Here is a 21,525-nt window from a genome sequence, read left to right on the forward strand (position 1 = left end):
GAAAACCTAGCGATGCCACTGTTTGTGTGCTCCGTTTGAGTTCTTTCTCTTTCTGCCTGACAGCCACTTGTTTCCATATCCCACTTTAATTTCAAAGCCCTGATGCCACTTCCTTGACCCAGGATTGGGAAGCAGCCTCTCCCACCTCTGAGCTGAGCAAGTTCCTGGACTGGACTCTTCTGCGTGCCGGCCTCACTTCCTACCTGAGCACAGCCACGCGTATCTTTCTTCTCCTTTTTATTTTTAAGCTCCTTGTGGGTAATGACCATGACCAAGGTACCTTTCCTACATATAATATATGCTCATGTTGTGTTTAGTGGAAAACTAGACACAGGGAACAAAAAAAAAATTACCATATCCATGTCAGGACTAATTGGTAATATTGGTAGTTTTTTTTTTTTCTCTGCTTTTCTTACACAGCTATTTCTGTTGGATCGTGGATACCTCCCTTTTGTTTAAGTGTTTGTTATTTAGCTGAAACATTCCAGCTTCCTTTGACTTTCCTTGTCTTCTCCTAAAACCTTTAAAGACAAATATAACTTTTCCTCCTGAAACATTAAATACGGGGAGGTAATGGCTTCTAGTTTGTTCCAAACACAAATAGATGCATGCAAGTCAGGTATGAAAAGTAATGGGCCACAGGTATCACAAAATGGTTAAGAAAAAGAAGCAAGAGAGTAACTTCTCAGGGTTGGGCTGGTATGGCGGCAACCACTGTATAGGGGAGACAAATTTCCTCTAAGAATATGTTCTCTGAGAGAGCCTGGTCTAGACTGTAGTCCCTTTAGGTTTCAATCATTAATTCAACTAGCATTTGCTCAGCACTGAATAGGAAAGCGTTACACACAGGTGTTGAACTAGCCGGGGGGTGGGGGGCAAAACCAGCTGAGCCTGTGTCCCTCTGTCTGATATGGAGTGTTTCCTACTTCAATCTGTTCTTGTCCTTTGAAATATTTTCTTTTTCATTTTTTGCCTTCTTTGAAAAAAATTAAATCAACTGTGTTATTGTATACCTTTTGGTAAAATGCATGTATTTTAAGTGCATAATTTATCTGAACAAATATATTTGCCCAGGTAAACAAGACTGCAAATAAGATATAGAATTCTACAACTCTTCAAACCCATTTGTAAGTCAAAACCACCCTCAACCCAACAATTTGCAACTCCTGATCTGCTTTATGCCTCTGAAGCTTAGATTTGTATTTTCTAAGTTTATTCAGGTGGGAATAAATCGAGGTACACTTTGTATCAGACTTTATATCCATTAAGCTTATGGTTATAAGTAATCTGGTTGCTGGGTATATCAGTAACCCATTCCTTGGAAGTGCTAATAGAACTCCATGGATGTATACACTTTAAGTTTTTAAATTAATCTGTTCTTTGATGATTTTTTTTTCTTTTCTAGTAGTAGACTCTTCGAAGAAGTCACTTTTGTTTTGTTTTGCTTCTCTCCCTTTTATTTTTATTTTTGAAATTCTTTTTTCAGTGTCTGGGGAGCCAAACTAATACCTCATATATGCTTTTTTGTGTTTTTTTCTTTGGTTGTTGTTTGTTTGCTTTTATATTTTTATCTTTAAATTACTTACTTGGAGCAGTTTTGTAGATTCTGCTGGCCATGTGGTTTATAGACACTGATGTCCCTGATCAGTTTGTTTTTAAGATATATAATTTTCCTTCTTCCTTCCTTTGTTTCTCCCTCTCTGCCTCCATTCTTACTTTTTTCCCCAGTTATTAACCCAGGTTCCTAGGAAGCCACTCCTGGGTCAGTGCAGCTAGGTGGTAGGCAATGATTTGTCAGAGGCTGTGCCTTGTTAGTTAAACTAGTAAGACTTCCACCTTGCTGAGGAAGCCTGTGTGGTTAGAGCACATACTGCTTGAGTAGTTGACAAATCTGTCCTGGGCTGTACTTTCTCTTTGTGCAAGGTTTTGTGTTCAGTTGGGTTGGGCAGATGACTCTTCCCCTTTGGTCATAAGTGTGCAGCCTTCCAGATCTCCAGAAACAAGTTGGGGCGGATCAGAGTCCACCATGCGTGTCTCATCTCCCAGATGTTTTTGTTAAATCTCGCTTGGTATTTCTTTTCTTTGTCCAGTTCTGCAGCCTCTGGCAGCTGTGATGTCAACCTTTGGTTTTTACCACTGTGGCTGTTGTTTCTACAAACTCTCCGGGTGAGAGGCCTTTCTATGGAGTTCCAAATTGTGTCTACCCTTACCGTGCCAGCAAGACCTCAGCTGGATTTACCATGTGAACTTCCCTGTGTTAAGTGCCCACTGTTCTTATGGGGGATCTGGTAGTTATTTTTGAGCAAGCTCTTCTCAATTTGTTGTACGCCCTCACTCATTCCTTAATTCTGAGATGTCTTATTTTGAGAATTATATCCTGTTTTATCCCTGAGTTTTGGGGAAAGGATACCTGCTCTTTCCTCTGCCACTCTGGAAGTCCAACTGCAATGTATATTTTGTAAAATTAAAATTAAATCAAGCAAAAATCAATTCCTAAATCTTGTAAGTAGAATGTAAATTGAGCACGACCGCTTGCTTCCTGAGTTGGTGACATACCACAGAGACAGGCGCTGTTTGAAATGAACTTAAAGCACGGCAATTTGACTCTATGTCTCTAGGGGAATATATTTTAGTTTCACAAAACAAATTTTTAAAAGTAATTTACTCAGATTTAATGTTTTGAGGAAGTACAGCTGTTAACCATCACAGCCTGGGACTTACAAGTACAGACTTTGTAATACAGCAGACCACCCAAGGGCCTAATCTCACTTTGTCCCTTTTCAGCTGTGTCACCTAGGAAGCTCAGTTTCATCATTGCAAAACAAAGATACTGATGGTTTTCTCTTCAAAGGATTTTTGCAAATACTGAATGTGATAATGAACATAAAAATCTAGTGTTGTGCTTGTCCTATAGTAGGTAGGGCTTTTATTACAGATCTTATTATTATCATTATATTATTAACATAAACCGAAAGTGAAACTAGGTTTCAATTTCTAGAACAATACAAGCTATCTGACTTTTACAAGTAGATTTAAAGACGCTGATGTTTTTTAACAACAAGGCAAATATAACTTGTGAAAAATCTATTACCTTCCTGCTTTAGTACCAATACAAAACTAAATTCTGATGTTTAAATGTTTTTCTTCCTCTGGCTCAAAATAAAATAACAAATTCTTCCAGTTAATGGATATTTCAAGCCTACACAATTATTATTGAAAATCAAGGTGAAGATGGAATAGAGGGGAAAAATTCTCTGTCTCCCCCTAATTTTAGGAACTTGATGTTTACCATGACTTCAAACCTTGGAAACACAGACTACTAAGTGATTTGGGTGCTGATTTATATGTGGTCAATTTCCTGTCTCCCAGGGTAAGGAGTTGCATAATGCATTTAAAATTTAGATTTGCAAGATAAAATTCTGGAGATTGATTTCACAACATTGTACTACTGAACTGGGCACAACTTTCATTGAAACTATACTAAAATGGATTTTTATTAATCAACTATTATAGCATTATTATTCGATTATTTATACATTTTTCCAACAATTTTTTAATGAAAGTTACATGAGCCTCTTTTGTTCTGTACATGCAAACACTGACTTTTCTGTTTCCTACCTGTGGCAACCCCAGTATCCTAACCTCATCTGACTCCATGCTTAATTCTGTTAGTACATAAAATTAGCTAATTCCTAGTTCAAAACAGGTACAGAATTCAGAAAAAAAAAAAAAAAAAAAGAACAACATTGGCCAACCAGACAGAATCTTTCTACCATGTAAAAGCAACCCAGCAAGTTTTGGAATTTGAAATGTACAAATCTTAAGCATCATGAATTTCAGTATGATCAATGCTCTTACAGACTTAAGTCATCAAAATATAAACTAAATAAAGTTATTTCCAAAATTATCTATTTTATGCCTTAGGAACAGGCTACTTATTTGCAATGTTTAAAATTATATGCATCTTACACATAATTCAGTCAATTAAACTAAACACTTGTATAATACAATATCCCCACAGTAGTAAAAATTATCTTTTCTTGAAAACCTTGCTCCGAACAAAATTAAATATGTATAGAATATAAAAAGATTGTTGTTTTCAGCTGGGTGTGGTGGTGCATGCCTGTAATCACAGCGATTTGGGAGGCTGAGGCAGGATGATCCAGAGTTCAAAGCCAGCCTCAGAAAAAGCAAGGCACTAAGCAACTCAATGAGACCCTGTTTCTAAAAGAAATACAAAATAGGGCTGGGGATGTGGTTCAGTGGCCAAGTGCCCCTGAGTTCAATGCCCAGTACCAAGAAAAAAAAAATTGCAGTTTTTATTTTCTAGACTATTTCTTTTGCTGTAAGAAACTTCTCAGTTTGATATGTTGTTATCCATTCATTTTGTCTTTGTAGTCTGAACCTTTGGTATAATATCCAAAAAACGTCTAGGCCAATGTCAAAAGTATATCTTCTTTTCTTTAAGAGTTAAGGTTTTGTGTCTGGATGCAGTTTCATTCTTTAGCAGTTGGCAATTTGGTTTTGCCAGAACTATTTATTAAAGAGACGATACTTTCCCCATTGTGACCCCATTACAAAAATTAGTTGACTGTATATGTTTGGATTGATTTTGGACTCTCTATTTTGAATTTATACCATTATCACACTGTTTTGATTTCTATAGGTTTGTAGTATGATTTTTAATTTGGGAAATGTGATGGTTCTGACTTTATTTTTTCTTTCTTAGAATTGCTTTGGTTATTCTGTATCTTCTGTGTTTCCATAGGAATTTTAGAATTGTGTATTTCTATGAAATGTCATTTAATAGAGATTTTAATGGGGACCGCTTTGAATCTGCTGATCACTTTGGGCAACGTGGTACCTGTTTACCAAACCTATGTATTGCCACTGCCCTTCCCAGACTCTGGCAATTGCTGTTCTACATTCAGACTGACAGGGAGTCCCTAACCATCAGACAGGACTCACCACTCCGTTTCTGACATGGTCTTTAGCAATATGAAATACGCTCTTCTGGTAGTATGATTTTGACTAGATTATTGTTCTCATATTTTAGACTTGTTTAAAATTTTGGTGAGTGTGGCGCCAGTGTTGTGGTATCTTTTACATTCTAGTAATTCTTTTGCAATAGTTTAAAAAGTGAGGAACACTCAAGATTACTTTATCTCAATTAGACATTGCAGGTTTCAAAAAAACTCTCTAATTTCTTTTTTTTAATATTTATTCTTAAGTTTTTTTTTAGGTGGACACAATATCTTCATTTTACATTTATGTGGTGCTGAGGATCGAAATCAGTGCCTCATGCATGCTAGGTGAGCACTCTACCACTGAGCCACAACCCCAGCCCAGAACTCTCTAATTTCAATGGAAAATCCACCCAACAGAAAATCTCTCCAATGCAGATTCTGAAGAAATCAACTCTTATTAAACTTTGAGAATTCATAAGTTGAGAATAGGAACATAGTATTAAGTTGAGGAAAGATTTTAGGTTTTTGTTTTGGTTTTTTTGCTCTCTAATTTGTGGTCAAATTTTTTTTAAAAAAATATTTTTATATTTTATTTAGAGAGAGGGTGTCACTGAGTTGCTGAGTGCCTTGCTAAATTGCTGAGGCTAGCTTTGAACTCGATATCATCTTTCCTCACCCCCCTGAGCTGCTGGTGTTACAGGCATATGACCACCATGATTTTTGGCTTTGAAGACTGCATGGCAGTAGTTAATACTCAGTGACTTTGATGAGATTACTGGGGTAAATAATTCTTCTATGAATCTCTTGGATTCCTGGAATTCATTTCCTGATAGTTCTCCAAACCCCTGAGAAAGACTTACGGTGGTAATAGCCACTAAGTTCTTATAAGTTTAAAAATTATTTTCCTCTTTTTCTGTGATAGATATTTGGGTTTGTTAAAAGAATTCCTGGGACACACTGATTTACATGTTCCAATGATGCCGTGGAGAGACAGAGCCAAAGGAAAGGATTGTTAATTGGTTTTGGGTGAAGAAGAAAAACCAGCAGGAAAATATGCCAAATTAAAGATTCCATTTCTGTTTCTTAACTTCTCTGGTTCTCAGATATTCAGTTTTAGGAAATTTGATGGAGCCTGACATATATTTTCCTTCATATGTAAAAGAAGAAAATGTGTGGAACAGAAGTAAATGGAAACAAAATAACATTCAATTGATATGAAAAAAATACCTGGACTAAATCATGGAAATGGGAAACATAATCATTGAAATTAAAAGAAAATACAGCAGATAAGACGTTCTCTATCCTGGTAACAATAAAGAGATATATAGAATGAGGAGTATTAAAGTGGAATCTACTAGAGGTAGAGGAAAAAATTATTTTTTAAGACTAGATGAAATCATGGCATTTGCGGGTAAATGGATGGCGTTGGAGAAGATAATGCTAAGTGAAGTTAGTCAATCCCCAAAAAAGAAATGGTAAATGTTTTCTCTGATATGAGGAGGCTGACTCTTAGTGGGGTAGGGAGGGGGAGCATGGGAGGAATAGACAAACACTAGATAGGGCAGAGGGGTGGGAGGGAAAGGGAGGGGGCAGGGGATTAGAAAGGATGGTGGAATGTGATTGACATCATTATCCAAAGTACATGTATGAATACACGAATTGGTGTCAACATACTTTATATTCAATCAGAGATATGAAAAATTGTGCTGTATACGTGTAATAAGAATTGTAATGCATTCCAATGTCATTTGTTTTTTAAAAAATCAATAAAAAAGAATAGATGAGAAATTATCACACACACACACTATATTGTAAACTGCAGAATCTGACCCACAGATGTTCTATGACAAAAGAAATGGAAAAAGTTTAGTAGATAATTATTATAATTTTTAATTAAGAATTTTTAAAATATACAATTACATGGATTAAAACACCTGTATAAAGCAGTATATATAAAAGAATCCTAAACACATAAAGCAAAAGATGATAAAATTGTACTATACATGGAGTCCATCATAAATGAGTAGATTTTAGCTGTTTCTGAATGGTATACTCTATGAAATAATGGGTATGTTAATTTGCTTCACTATAGTATCCTTTTTACTGTAATATATATTCTCTCATATCACATTGTATTCCTTAGTTATGTGAATAAAATTTATTTCAAAAAGTGTTTTGGGAACTAAGGAAAAATAAAATGCCTATAAAACAGTAACAACTCAGTTTACAGAAGTTTCCTCATCAGCAACTGTAAATTCTTTAAAGAATAAAATAAAAAGTGGCACCAAAATATGAACTCCAAGTAATCTGTTATTCAAGTACACATATTATTCAGAGAGAAGAATCTCACTGTATACTCTTGTAAAGCGTAAAATTCAGCTAAAAGGAAAGTAAATTGCAAGAATGAGGTCCTGTTATAATGACAGCAACAATGGCCCTTGGCCCTTCAGTCCAGACAACCTTGGGTTTGCTAATCAGTCCAACTCACATGTATTTAAACCCATCTGTGTCCAATTAAATGGCGGGGCAGGTGCATTATCACTGACTATAGGCCACTTAACTGACAATCTATAAAATCCCCGGATGCTGGTCAACATCAAGCCAATGACTCTTTTGTCAAAGATTAGTTGATGCTATACATGTAGGTTTATTTCTGGTCTTACTCTTTTGCTCCTTGGATTTGTATATCTGTATTTATGCCAGTGCCATACTTTTTTATTATCTTAATTTTTAATTCACAACTGAAAATAATTAGATGCATTTACATAATTATATACTTAAGATACAGGTACAGATTCTAGAATGATTCAATTAGGCTAATTGATTTATCCGTTACCTTTAATTACTGGATCTTTATGTTTTGAAATTAGAAAATATGATGTCTCTATTTTATTCTTTTATTTATATCACTTTACTTATACTTTTGTGATTTCATGAGCAATATTAGGATTTTTCTCTACTTCCAGGTTATTTTTAAAACGTCATTGGAATTTTGGTGGGGATAACATCAATAACAAAAAATCAGAAAATTTATTTGGGTAAGTATGTATATTTTAACAATATCAAATTTTCCAAGGCAGGAACATGGGGCATTTTTTTTTTATTTATCTTTGTCTCTTTTAATTTACTTCCTCAATATGTCCTATTTTTCACCTCGGTGGTTAAGTTTATACTTAATTATTTTATTATTTTTCATGCTAAATGGGATAACTTTCTTAATTTTCTTTTTATCTGATTTATTATTAGTATATAGAAAGGCAATTGATCTTTTTTAAAAAAATATTTTTCTTTAGTTGTAGATGAACACAATGATTTTATCTTGTTTATTTATTTTTATGTGGTGCCTAGGATCAGACCCAGGGCCTCACATGTGCTAGGCAAGTGCTTTACCACAGAGCCACAGCCCCAACTGGCAATTGATTATTATATAATGATTTTGCATTTTATAATTTTACTGCATGGAATTTGCTCTGACAGGTTTTTTTGAGAGTTTTTATGTGTAAACTCTTCAAATTACATATAGCTCCTTATATGTCAGTTTTACTTTAATAAAGCTGTTAGAAGATTAAACCAAAGAGATTTTGAAATAAAAAGGAATACATGTATGTATGTATGTATATATATATACAATTATATATATATAAAATTAATATATATACATACAATTATATATATATGTATACACACACACATCACTCAATAAATCTCAGTTGAATGCATGAGTAAATGAATTGGCACATTAATGAAAAAGGAGATTAAAATATACCTGTCATATACTAACATGTTAAATGATATTGAAAGCATGCATGTCATATTGTTGAATGTTATTACTTGGTTTAGGTCACAAAATTTTTTTAAAAATGTTATCTCATGAGTCATTTGCTTTAGTTTAGCTTTCTTAGATGCTATGGTCACTACTCAGTCTGTACAGGGAACCTCAGTGTTGGCCTCAGACACCGTTAGATACCATCCCGCTTATGCAACTTCAATATGGAATTCTATGGAAGGCCCTTTATTGGCTTCAGCTCTGCATAAGTTTTATTTTAGATTCAAGGCATTTTCCTTCTTTGCTTGTAGAACAGGATTTTAAGATATTTATTGTTGGGGGATTTGGAGGCAAGAGCAGCAAATTTTCACGTTTAATTATTATTTATGATTTTTGTTAATGTAGGTATTACCTAAAGTCCTAGGCTCCTGACTAGGAAAGTTAAGAATATAAATTTTGAAAAATTTGTTCCTACTCAGATTTTGTTTGGCAAAAGTGTCATTCATGGAGAGAGGAGTCCTCGTGTGCTGCGTGTAGTGGCCTTTGTAAAATGAAGTACTGAGGGCTCTTCTGTCTGGTATCATCTTCTCGTCCTAGTGAATCTGTTGGCAGGTGGAGCCAAGCTTAAAGCCAAGCTGAGACATTCACAGTAACAGCAACGGTGGAGTGAGTGTGGCTTAGACAAGCAAGCTCTAGCCCTGTGAAGAGAATCCTAACAGCATCCTGACACAGGGAGCAGAACTCTCAGAACCCCCCTGTATCTGTTGCCTCTGGCTTCTTTTCTCTGCTTGAGTGTACCTTGCAGGCACTCATGCTAATCCCCGAGGCATCCTCTTGGGGCCAAGTGTTGCTGCTTCCTCTTGGCTGTCAGTGTAGGGTGGTGGTGCAGGAGGACTTGTCCATTCCATGTGTCTGCACACCTCCCAGGTTTCGCCCCTGTGTTCCTAAGCTCTGCTCATGCAAGTGAAACCACAGCACACGGAGTAAGCTGAACCTCGGGTGTTCTATCTTGGGTAAATGAAACATTTACCAAGTTAAAAAAAATGCTGTGTGAATGATAGCTGATGTTAACTCCATGCTGTTATCTGTGTCTCTTTTCTAAACAGTGGACTAGATTATATTATATATTTAAGTCTGGGAATATCATTAAGAAACACATAGTCTGACATTTGGACAGCAGTTATGACTTTCTGATTAGGCAGTGGGAATTGTAGATGAAAGCTGTTTTTTTTTCTACTGTTGTGAGCCTTTCATTTCTGGGAACAGAGAAAGCTCCATTACTTTTTTGCATAGTAAAATCAGTTAGCAGCAGACAAACCTTGATACTTGGAATTGGTTTCTACCATGTTTCTCCAAGATGATGTGAAGATATATGTGAATTTGTATTTTTTTCCTCATTAGTGAAAATCTAAAAATCATCCTTAAACCAAGATGTTGGTTAGGATCTCTATTTTTCATTCAGTATATTTTAAGCATATTGACAAGACTTTCCAAAGGCATGCAAAGATAAGGTAGGAGTTAACACCTCAGAACAAACACCTAAGAAATATTGAGGAAAAATATGGCAGGCTACTTCTACCTATAGTAATGATTTATATGGTGATGGGAAAGTCCTAAATGTCACAGAGATTGTGAATTATTGCAAAAGGAAAGGACCGTACTACTTGTAGAATGTTACCCCAAAAAGCTATTTTTGACTTTAGCTCTTAGAGTTCTGCTTGTCTCATGAATATCTGTTACACCAAAGGTCAGGTGGGAACTTGGAGAAAGTAGTACAGTACCAAATGCCATTTTTACCCTCAAAAATTGTATGGTATTAGATAATTTTGTTTGAACTATAAACTGCAGCATTTATCATGTTTGAATCCGGGATTTAGGAGGTTTTTAAAATGTTTTTCCTTTAGGTAAGTGACTATCAACACAGACAGAGGAACACACACACACACACACACACACACACACAGAACCAGACTTGAGTATGAGGTCGGGGACACCAGACAAAGAGGACCAATTAAGAAAAAGGAGACACTGAAAATATTGAGAAGGGTTCACAACAGTGGCAGAGAAGAGAGGGGAGGGGAAGGGAAGGGGTGAATTGAGGGGAGAAACTGAAAGAATCCTCACAGATTGGAATCTGAGCAATTATTTAGTACTACCCTCTTATTTAATAAGGTGGGTATAAGGTTCAGGGAGGTAAAATGGTGTTTCAAAATCTCACAGGGGCTCTTCTGAGGTCAGAAGAAGGAAGTCAGGGAGGTACAAGAAAGCTTAGAAGTCAGGGTGGCAGGGGAAATGAGAGGTGGAGTAGGAGTCCCCAGAGGAGTAGGAGGCACCTTTAATTCTCTGGTACACAGTTTGTCTGAGGAAGAGATTTTTCAGTGGAAGAGAGGAAGTCACTACAGAGTGCTGAGAAACAGGGTTTCCGAAATGAGAGTTCAAACATCAGCCGAAAGCCAGAAGTCTTCCCTCAGTGAAATGCTGCTGCTGCTTGTATTAGCAGTTCTCTACCCAGGTGGGGACAATCAGGGAGGTAAGCATGACTGTGGCGTAAACTGGTGCAGAGGACCTGGTTGAAAGCAGGGTGCCTTGCCCAGGTGCCCGTGTACTCTGAGTCCTGCCCCCTCTTGACTCTGGCCTTCTTCCACCTGCTGGAGGTGGGGCTGCAGCCTGAGGCCCTGGGGGCTCTCAAATGTGCCAAGCGTTATGTTTCTGCAGACCCTGGGATTTTGTTTGCTGCATGCTTTCTCTTTCCCTCCTGCCTCTCCCTTTCTCTTCACTCTCTTTCCTTCCTTTCTTCACAGCCTCCCAGGGGCCGACCTCATTCCACCTCATCCAAATCTCATCCTTTGTCAACAGCACCTGGATACAATATCACGGCTCAGGCTGGTTGGATGGCCTGCAGATTCATGGTTGGAATAGTGTCACAGACACTGCCATATTCCTGAAGCCCTGGTCGAAGGGGAATTTCAGTGATGTGGAGATATCTGATTTGGTGGAGCTATTTCGGGTCTATACCTTTGCATTCATTCGAGAAATGCGGGCCCACGTCCATGAGTTCCAGTTGGAATGTAAGTCCAATCCTCAGACCTGGCGGCTTCTCCGTTACTAGTTTTCTCTTGGTTGAGGGAAATGCTCCCTCTGGCCCTTTCTTCTTTTCCCTTCTTTGCCCAGTTATGTGCACACTCTTCTATAGAGCAGGCTCCCTCTACACCTCCACAAAGTGTCCCCAACTCTGGCTGCTTCTGCATTTGTGACAGTTAAAGGCAGTTGCTTTGTGACCAGTCCCTGGTTTATTTTCCCATGAAACTTGATCCTTACTTTGCTACAGTGACCTAAAGTATGGCTTTTCTTTTTATCCATCCCTTCGACCTTCGGTCCACATGACCCTCTGCTTCTCTCTAGAATGCTGTTTTGGTGACTGCATGGTATTCTTCCTTGTCCTCTGCCTCTCCTGTGCCCTCTTACCCACCACACATTCTACCACGCTCTTGATCCATTTATGACAAGCAACTCCATGGCTCCACCTTCTGAAAGTGTCTAGATGGTGTAATTATTTTGGATTCCAAGCTTCTATCCTCACCCAAATTCAAAATCCTTGGTCCTCCCTATTATCTCTTTATTGCTTGTTTGTAACTTTCATCTGTTTTCCTTCTGCACAGACCCCTTTGAGATCCAGGGCATAGCAGGCTGTGAGCTGCACTCCGGGGGAGCCATCCTGAGCTTCTTAAGGGGGGCTTTAGGAGGCCTGGATTTTGTGAGCTTCAGGAATTCTTCGTGTGTGCCTGCTCCAGAAGGGGGCAGCAGGGCACAGCTCGTATGCGCCCTGCTCAGACCTTATGGAGACATCTTCCACATTGTGAAGAAGCTGCTGTATGAGACCTGCCCCCGGTTTCTCCTGGGTGTCCTCGAGGCGGGGAAGGCAGATCTGCAGAGGCAAGGTTAGTGCTGTCTGTTTCACTTTCCACCACCTCTCCTAGGCCCAAATTCTCAGTCCCTGTGCTATGGGTTAGTGTCATAATGTGACACCATCCGTACCCCTTTCTGTCCCAGTGAAGCCTGAGGCCTGGCTGTCCAGTGGCCCCAGCCCTGGGCCTGGCCGTCTGCTGCTGGTGTGCCATGTGTCTGGCTTCTACCCAAAGCCCGTGTGGGTGATGTGGATGCGGGGTGACCAGGAGCAGCAGGGCACTCAGAGAGGTGATATCATGCCCAATGGTGATGGGACATGGCATCTCCAAGCAACCCTGGATGTGGCAGCTGGGGAGGTGGCTGGCCTGGCCTGCAGGGTGAAGCACAGCAGCCTAGGGGGACAGGACCTCGTCCTCCACTGGGGTGGTAAGAGTGGGACCCAGGCTGGAGATGGGGGGAGGGGGTGCTCAAGCACAGAGGGACTGGGGAAGGGTAGTGTGATGGGGAGGGAGAGGGAGAGGAGGAAGGGGAAAAGGGGAAAGAGGAAAAGAAAGGGAGGAGGAGAAACAGAATGAGGCCCTCGGTAGCTGGCTGAAGGAAAACCAGGGGTGAGGGGATGAGATGTGAAGTACCATCTCGTGTCCTCTCCCAATCGGCAGGAGGCTCCGTCTCCATTGCTGTGATCATTTTGATGGTGATGGTGCTCTGTCTGGTCGTTTCACTGGGCCTTGCCCTGTGGTTTTGGCGGCATCGGTAAGTTTTTATTAAGTGTTCTTTGCCCTGCACCCTCTCACTCCTCCCACCATTCCATCTGTCTAGAGCACACTTGTCTCTATCTTTCCACCAGCACTCCCCTCTTAACTCTCATCTTCTGTGTGGAGCTATTATTATTATTATTATTATTACTATGACTATTATTATTTTAATGTGTTAAAATCCACATAACGTCGAATGTACCATCTTTACCATTTTTTTAAGTCCACTAGCGCCCTTACCAGCATCCAACTCCAGGATCTTTCCTTTTACAAAACGGAAACTCACTTCTCCTAAAAACAACATCAACAAAGAACAAAAACCTGCTATTCCTTCCCTTCCCGAGGCCCTGCTAGTGACCGCTGCACCTTCCCTCTCTGCGAGTTTGTGTTTTCTCTGTGCCTCGGATACACAGAATCATGAAATGTCTGTCTCTTTGCCCCTGGCCTGTTTGACTTAGCAAGGTGTCCTCAAGTTTCATCCATGTCATAGAAGGTGCCAGAGTTTCCTTCCTTCTTAAGGCCCAATAACATCTCATTGCATGTATCATTGCCCATATTTTGTTTATCCATTCATTTATAGTTGGGCTGTTTCCACATTTTGTCATTGTGACTAACAATATGACAATAGTTGTCATTTTGAACGATGAATGTGGCCATATACGTCACTCATGTAGAGCTAATTTTTGGTCATTCTTTTGACAGGTCTTATCAGGAAATCTGTCAACCCTCGTCATGTCTTCTTTCCCACTTAGAATAAGTACCAAGAAGTCCAGAAGCTTCGGATGTTAGCCCAGCCGACAATCTCGTGACATTGCATCCAGTGATCATGGATTTTGATCAAATAATAGTCCTCGTAGTTTCAAACAATAATCATAATTAAAAATAATCAAAAACTGTTGATTGTAAGATGGTATCAATCATAGATTTCATCACTTAGGTATCTATTTACACTTCTTATGATTATGTAAGTTTGGTACATTGTGTTTTCCAAGTGTTTTGTTGTAAGAGTTATTCAATGTGCCTAATTTATTGCTAACAGATTCTTCATCTCTTTCTATTATTACTGTATTAATAATTATTTTCCCTTCCCTCTGGTATTGAAAATTTGTTCTCACTCTCTATGTTTTTATTTTTTTGTGTGTATGGTTCTGGGGATTGAATTACTCAGGGCCTTGTGCATGCTGGACAAACACCCACCACTGAGTCACACTCCCAGTGAACTTTAACTCTTGTTCTTTTTTTTTTTTTTCTGTTATCCTGACAAGGGTGTATCGACTCATAAAGTTTTCAAAAGAACTAAGTTTTGGTTTTGTTGGTTGTTTCTATGATCTTATCATTTTCTTTGTTGTTTTCTTCCTCCTACTTTCCTTGAGTTTAAATTGCTTTTGTATTTTTTTTCCTAATTTTTTGATGCAGTTGCTTAAGTAACTTATTTTCAGCCATTAGTTTCCCATATGTGCTTTAATGCTAAAAATTTCCTTGAAGCAGGGCACTAGTGCAAATCAGAAAGTCTGAAGTGCTGGGTTGCCTTTGTCAGCTTGATGTTTCCTATAACATCTGCTTTTTGACACATCAGGTATTCAGAATTTGTATTTCAGAATTTCTAGACATGGGGGAATTTTCTGGTTGCATTTTTAATCACTGATTTTTAACTTAATTGTGCCAGGGAAACATTTTGTACACTTTTAGCTACCTGAAGTGTATGTTGCTTCACGAACATATATTGACAATGAATGTCCCATGTTTACTTAAAAAGAATGTATACTTTTCGGTTTTAAGAGTTTTGAATTCTAAATGTTTCATTAAGTCATGTTTATTAAAAATGTTTAAATCTTATTGATACTTTGTTGTTCATAGAAGTCTATTAAAAATTCTGCACCAAAGTTGTGGATTTTAATACATCTCTTTCTGCACCATAGTTTTGTTTTATAACTTAGAGAATGTGTCATCACATGCACAATGTTTACGAATGTTCTATCTTCCTTGTGATGAACTTACTGGTTTAACTTGAATAATGCTTACTTGCCCATATGGTGATTATCTAAAATAAGTGCATCCATACAGGTTTCTAGTGTTTTTGAAGTATATCTTTTTCCATCTCTTTAATTTGTAAATCTCTGTTTTTGTCACTTGTAAGCATAATATAGGTATGTTGCTTTCTATTCACTTAGACAATTAATGAAATTAATTGTCATTAATGAAATCATTGATATATTTGGTTTTAAATCTACCATCTACTCTGGATGGGTGTGGTGTTGCACACATGTAGTGCCAGTGACTAAGGAGGCTGAGCAACTTAGTGAGAACTTGTCTCAAAAAAAATCAATCAATTAATAAGCAAATTAAAAGGGCTGAGAATGTGGGTAAGTAGTTAAGCACCTTTGGGATCAATCCCCAGTATAAATAAATAAATAAATTAATTAATTAATTAATTAAGTAACTAATTAACTTGCAATCTACCATTTTACGATTTTATTCCTCTTTTTCTGAACTTTTTCTCCTTCCCTTGTGTTCTGCCTATTTCAGATTAAGTATTTCTAACTACAGCATTTTCTCATTTCTTAACTTGTTGATTTCATGATCTTTTAGCACTTTAATTGGCCAACTTAGAAAGTTTTACACAATCCTACATGTTAAGTTTTAATAGAAATTGATATTTTAGTGCTTCCTGACTTCTTGCTAGCTCAATGACAGAACACTTTAATTCCATTTATACTTCTTCTGACTATGTCTTATGGTTGTTAGATATTTAAATTTTTGTTCTCCATTAATTTAAAAATCTAAATAGAATTTAAATATGGCAAAGAGTAAATATTTATTTATTTTATTTATTTTTCCTTTCAATTGTTCAGCCTTACAGGGTTGGGGACTAGCAATGCTTGTTGCTTTTCATCAGATTGGGAAGTGAAATTATTCAAATTTGGATTTTTAATCACTTATTAGGGCTGCTTTATTTATTTATTTATTTTTCTACTGATGATTCACCTTATTCCTAGGGCCTAGGGATTTAGGATGTAAGGTTTTGGGGTTGCAACCTCATACTGAATGTATTGACCATTGTTTGTCTTCTATGTAGGCTCCACATTCTAGTTATTTTCTCCTGGGTCCCATGGCCCTGCAGAAAGTTCTGCTCAGTCTCGCCCCTCTCTGCTGTGCTTTTGGAATTCCCAGATACCTGTAGATGAAGAAATGTGGTTCCAGATGCCAGGCTTTACCTCAGGACTTCTTTCCTTTCTTGAATCATGGACCTCTAATCCCTCACTGTCTTGATGGCTCTCAGATATTTCAAAATAGATGATATTTTTCAAAATCTATCTTTACTAGTTTTACTCAGTAAAAAAGTTTTCCCCAAATAATATTATTCACCATGGGCAAATGTGAAATTTTAACCGCTATTGTAAGTCAATAACATAGTGCTTAAAAGCATCCCTGGGTTTAATCCCCAGTAAAAATAAATAGATAAATAAACTAGAAAGAAAACTACAAATATGTGAGGTGATGAATATATTTTGAATATTTTAATTTTTTTTCTTTTTAAAAATATTTTTAGTTGTAGATGGACACAATACCTTTATTTATTTATTCATTTATTTATTTTTATAAATAAATACATTTTTATGTGGTGCTGAGTATTGAACCCAGGATCTCACACGTGCTAGTAAGTGCTCCACCACTGAGCTATAACCCCAGCCCATCAATATATTAATTAATCTAATTTTTAAATGCCACAATGCATTCATGTATTGAGATGTTTCAGTGTACTCCATAATTAATACAATTATTATTAAGTCAAGCAAAATATTTTTAAAATTTTGTGGATTCCTTCCCCCCAAAAGCCAAAATTTATTAGGATCAAGACCTGGAAAGTTTAAAGATTTAGTAATCTAAGAAGCAGATGAAAGTGATCAGCACCTTCAGGTATATTACACATTACAAGGTTGGCATCAGTGTTTCCTGGAGTTACTGAGCTCGTCTGTGATGATGATCTTGGTTGTAGCAGTTCTAGTGGTACTAGCAGCCCATGATTGTTAACTGTTTCTTCTGTGATCTTCACTGAATTCCTCACTTAATCTTCACAATGACTCTTTGTGAAGTTTTCATTTCACAGACATGGATAGCAAAAAAATCCTGGAATTGGTCGTCCCGCTCTAGTTATATCCATATAGAGAAAAACAATTTAGTTAACACTATTGTTTCAATTCCTATAGAAAGTTTCTTACATAGTGTTATAACAGGGATAGAGATGACTGTAGAGCTGAATTCAGGCCAAGGCTTGGGGAATCAGTGTGCACGGGAAAATTAGGGAAATGGATATAAACAGAGAAAGAGAAGTAAGTCACTGATATGGTCAGGCGAAAAGGTGACTTACAGATGGTATAATACCCAGGAAAAACCCAAAGTAGAAAATAAATATGTATTAGTCCTCCCAGATATAAATAAATTATGAATATATTAAAAACAAGAAAACAAGACTACATCTCTGTTACAGAAATCTAACCCAAGACATGAAGTTTAATGTGGGCTGGCCTTTGTGCAAAGGGAAAAATAACTTTACAGTGGAAATAGCTAGCATATAGAACCTTCACTCTGCCCAGAGACCAGCGCTGGCTTCATTAAAGAAGGTTCGATTCGTGAGTAAAACACTACTCTCGTTACCTTTAATACCAGCTCCCAGAGGGCTTCTCCTAGCTCCCGCCTCCAGCCACCTAATGTGGTGGCGAGGTTTACAGAAGAGACTAGCAAGCGAGAGAGAACACGCCAGGGAGTGGGAAAATCCCATCCAATGAAGATTAAGGGGGGCAGCATCCCAAGGTCAGAAGTGACAATTGGGTCTTCAGGGCAGTGGCCAGGCACGCCTTCACAAGGACAACCTCTCTGACCTGAGAAGGATAGGGAAAGCTCTGACACAGTTGTGTCTAAGCGCCTCTCATGTGAGGATGGCCTCCCACACTTCACCAAGAGATCAAGTTTAATGCCATCAGTGGTAAGTCTTGTGGGTGTCACGGGCTTCTGAGATGATGGATGGGAGGGTTTGCATAATGGTACTCTCCCTTCCAATCCACACGGCAAACCAGTCATTAAAGAAACATCAGACTAACCTGAAATGATGGACATTTTACAACATCTGACCAATACTGTTGGCAATTATCAAGGTCATGAAAACAGATCAGAGAAGACTGAAGAGAAACAAACTAATTGCAGTATGATATCTTGGATGAAAACTTTGAGCAGATGCTAATGTTTATGTCTTAGTTTTAACAAATCTACCAGTAATATAAGATGTAATCTTAGGGTAAACTAGGCGAGAGCTATATGGCAACTCTCTATATTCTCTTTATGCCATTTCTTGAATTCTAAAATTAAAAGAAATTAAAATATAGTAAAGTCTAAGAGAAAGGGAGTGGTGAGGGAGAAGAGAGAAGAGAGATACAGAGACAGAGAGATATCAGGCCAGAAGTTTCTAAAGTATATTAACTGATAATGTGACCAACACATTACATGCCAGATGAAGCAACACTTAATCTAGAGAAATTTACTCTAAGATATAAATTCAGATCAATGTAAATAAAAAGCCTTTGAGCAGGAGAAGTAAAAAGAAAAGTTTACGTTACAAAGAGAGGTACATTATGTTCAATTAACCAGATACGAGAAATTTAAAATCTGAAATTCAGTAGTAAATCTGTTTCTGAAATATTTCACACTGGGCAGCTTCGTGGACTGCTTGAGGTTTGTCACCTGTCTTGGCTGGAGTTGGCTGGAGTAGTGGCACTCATGGTAACGAGAAGCCAGCTTTAGATGATGGCAACTGCGCCCCCTAGTGTACTTCACTGATAGTGCAAGGAATCAAGGAACAATAATCTTTAGTCATTGAATATAGAATAGCATAGGGTGGGTAGTGTGGATGGAAAAGAATAGGACTTTGTGATGGATCCTTCAGAGTCCTCAAATGAAGCACTGCTGTCACTGCGCAGGTGTATTGGGTCCCCTCTTGAGCTGAGCAGTGTCTGTCTTGAGGATTCAGATATAAGGGGAGGGCCTAGCTGGTTTGATACATATGCTGGGTGTGTAAGTACCCTAGAAAGCCAGGAAAATGTGGATAAAAACTCAGAAGATATCATTTTGAGCTTAAGTATTGAAAATGCATTTTCCCAAATTTAGATCAGTTCAATTAATCCAATTCAATTCAATTCTGTACTGATCATCACAGAACAGTTCAATCATGTTAGTAGATCTATGAGACAGTACTACTATAATATATGGTAATATAACTTAAAGCTTATTTCCTGTGGAACAAAAATGTAACAGAAATAGGAAGAATTGCAGGGATTTCCATTTGGAATTTTAGCTCCAAGGGCCTCAGAGCTCCTTCGGATCATGTGGACCCCGTTCATGTCAATAGCCTTGACTCAGATTATATATTTCAATTGATGACTTAAGATGTGGGGATAAGGACAGAGGGACTTGAACATGGATTTTGAAGAAATGGAAGTTCACTGGACTATTAGTAAAATCATGAAAAAATTTCAGAGGTGCTCTTGGAAGTAATTATATAAGGCTTTTGAGAATCTGAAGGTGATATAACAAGAGATCAGGGAAATTATCCAAGTATTGTGGATTAATACTGCCAAAGAGACATTTTTTTAATAACCCTTCACTGTGCTGATCAGGGACATTACTTCATAATTCAAATGTGTGGAATTGCTATCTAAGGAGACATTTCCTATGGAACATAAAAAAGAGAAGGCCATTGACCTATAGGATTAAATTAAAAAAAAAAACTTGAATATGTAAAGCCTCTAGAAATTAATCACAGAAAGGATATTGAGTGTAGACAGAAGTTGGAAGGTTGAAGAAATGCCGAGACTAAAATAGAGGTTCTGAAGAGGTCCAATTGTGTGAGCACATAACACTGTCCAGGCACTTACCCTTTACATCTTTATCTTAAACTCTTTTCTTTCCCTTTTGTGCTGGACGTTGACCCCAGGGAAGCTCTACCACTGAGCTAAATTTCTAGCCTTTATGTATTTTTTTTTTTTTTGAAACAGAGTCTTGCTAAGTTTCCCTGGCTGGCCTCGAACACATCATCCTCCTGCCTCAGCCTCCTGTGTCCCTGGGATTAAGGTGTGCACCACTGCTTCTGGCTTTTTTTTTTTTTTGTAACCTTAATGAAAAAATAAAAATAGATGTTAAAAAGAAAAAACAGGACTTTATTTAAAAAATTTTTGACAATTGAAGACTTATAGGTTGATGTTATTTGATATCTTCTGTTGTTAACATTTTGTAGTTTCGTTAAATGTATTCTAATGTCATAATTATACTCCTTTGATGGAAATACAGGTTGTCAACAGATGATTATAGCACATTTTCAACAGTAGCTGGTAAAAGATCTTTTCTCTAAGTTTTTTTTTTTCTTCTTTATTGTTGATGGACACAATATCTTTATTTTTACTTATATGGTGCTGAGGATCAAACCCAGGGCCTCCCACATGCGAGTCAAGTGCTCTACCACTGAGCTACAACCCCAGCCCTTCTCTAAGTTTTATTCTGGTAGTTTTGCTGTTTTAGTTTTACCATTTAAGTCTTCAGTCAATTTTGAATTTACATTCATATCTAGTTTGAGATAAGAGTCTAATTTATTTCTTTTGCATATAAAGGTGCAGTATTCTCATTACCATTTGTTGAGATGACCCTTTTTTCCTAGTGCGAATTCTTAGCATGCTTGTGAAAAGTCAGCTCACCAAGAATGTGTGGACTCATTTTTGGTCTGTTACATTAAATCTGTAGATCACTTAGGAAAGTATGGACATTTTAACAATATTAATTCTTCCAGTTCATGGACTTGGGATGCTGTTTTATTTATCTGTATGTCAATTGTTTTCATCAATATTTTATAATTTTAAGTCTTCCCTTCTTTTGTTAAGTTTAACAAAACTTAAACTAGGTTTGTTCCTTTTGTTGCTGCTATAAATGGGCTTGTTCTTTAAATTTCCCATTCGGAAAATTCATTATTTATATGTAGAAACACTACTGATTTTTGTATGTTGATTTTGTATCCTGCATCCTTACTGAATTTGTATATTTAATGAGATATCATCTTTGCTGAGAGCCACAGCCAAGTCAGAATGGGCAT

At 37.5% G+C, this 21,525-nt stretch overlaps 1 protein-coding gene across 3 annotated transcripts; it reads left to right on the forward strand.

Moving 5' to 3' along the window:
• Positions 1–10,989: 10,989 nt before the first annotated feature.
• LOC124082558 (T-cell surface glycoprotein CD1b-like) lies at positions 10,990–15,230 on the forward strand. 3 transcript variants are annotated; one of them, XM_058574135.1, is made up of 6 exons: positions 10,990–11,263; positions 11,535–11,801; positions 12,393–12,671; positions 12,784–13,065; positions 13,299–13,392; positions 13,739–14,084. In XM_058574135.1, exons 1-6 carry the CDS (start codon positions 11,026–11,028, stop codon positions 13,746–13,748), a joined length of 1,170 nt encoding a protein of 389 aa, XP_058430118.1. In that variant the 5' UTR covers positions 10,990–11,025; the 3' UTR covers positions 13,749–14,084. The 3 variants fall into 3 exon arrangements, with proteins under 3 accessions (XP_058430118.1, XP_046284965.1, XP_046284964.1); XM_046429009.2 differs by lacking the exon at positions 13,739–14,084 and adding an exon at positions 14,097–15,230 and having other exon boundaries at positions 10,991–11,245; XM_046429008.2 differs by lacking the exon at positions 13,739–14,084 and adding an exon at positions 14,097–15,230 and having other exon boundaries at positions 10,994–11,263.
• Positions 15,231–21,525: the final 6,295 nt, after the last annotated feature.

Source organism: Marmota monax, unplaced genomic scaffold (genome assembly GCF_021218885.2).
Source record: "Marmota monax isolate L192 unplaced genomic scaffold, Marmota_monax_Labrador192_F-V1.1 WCK01_AAM20220418_F8-fsc00145, whole genome shotgun sequence".
Classification (NCBI taxonomy): Eukaryota; Metazoa; Chordata; class Mammalia; order Rodentia; family Sciuridae; genus Marmota; species Marmota monax.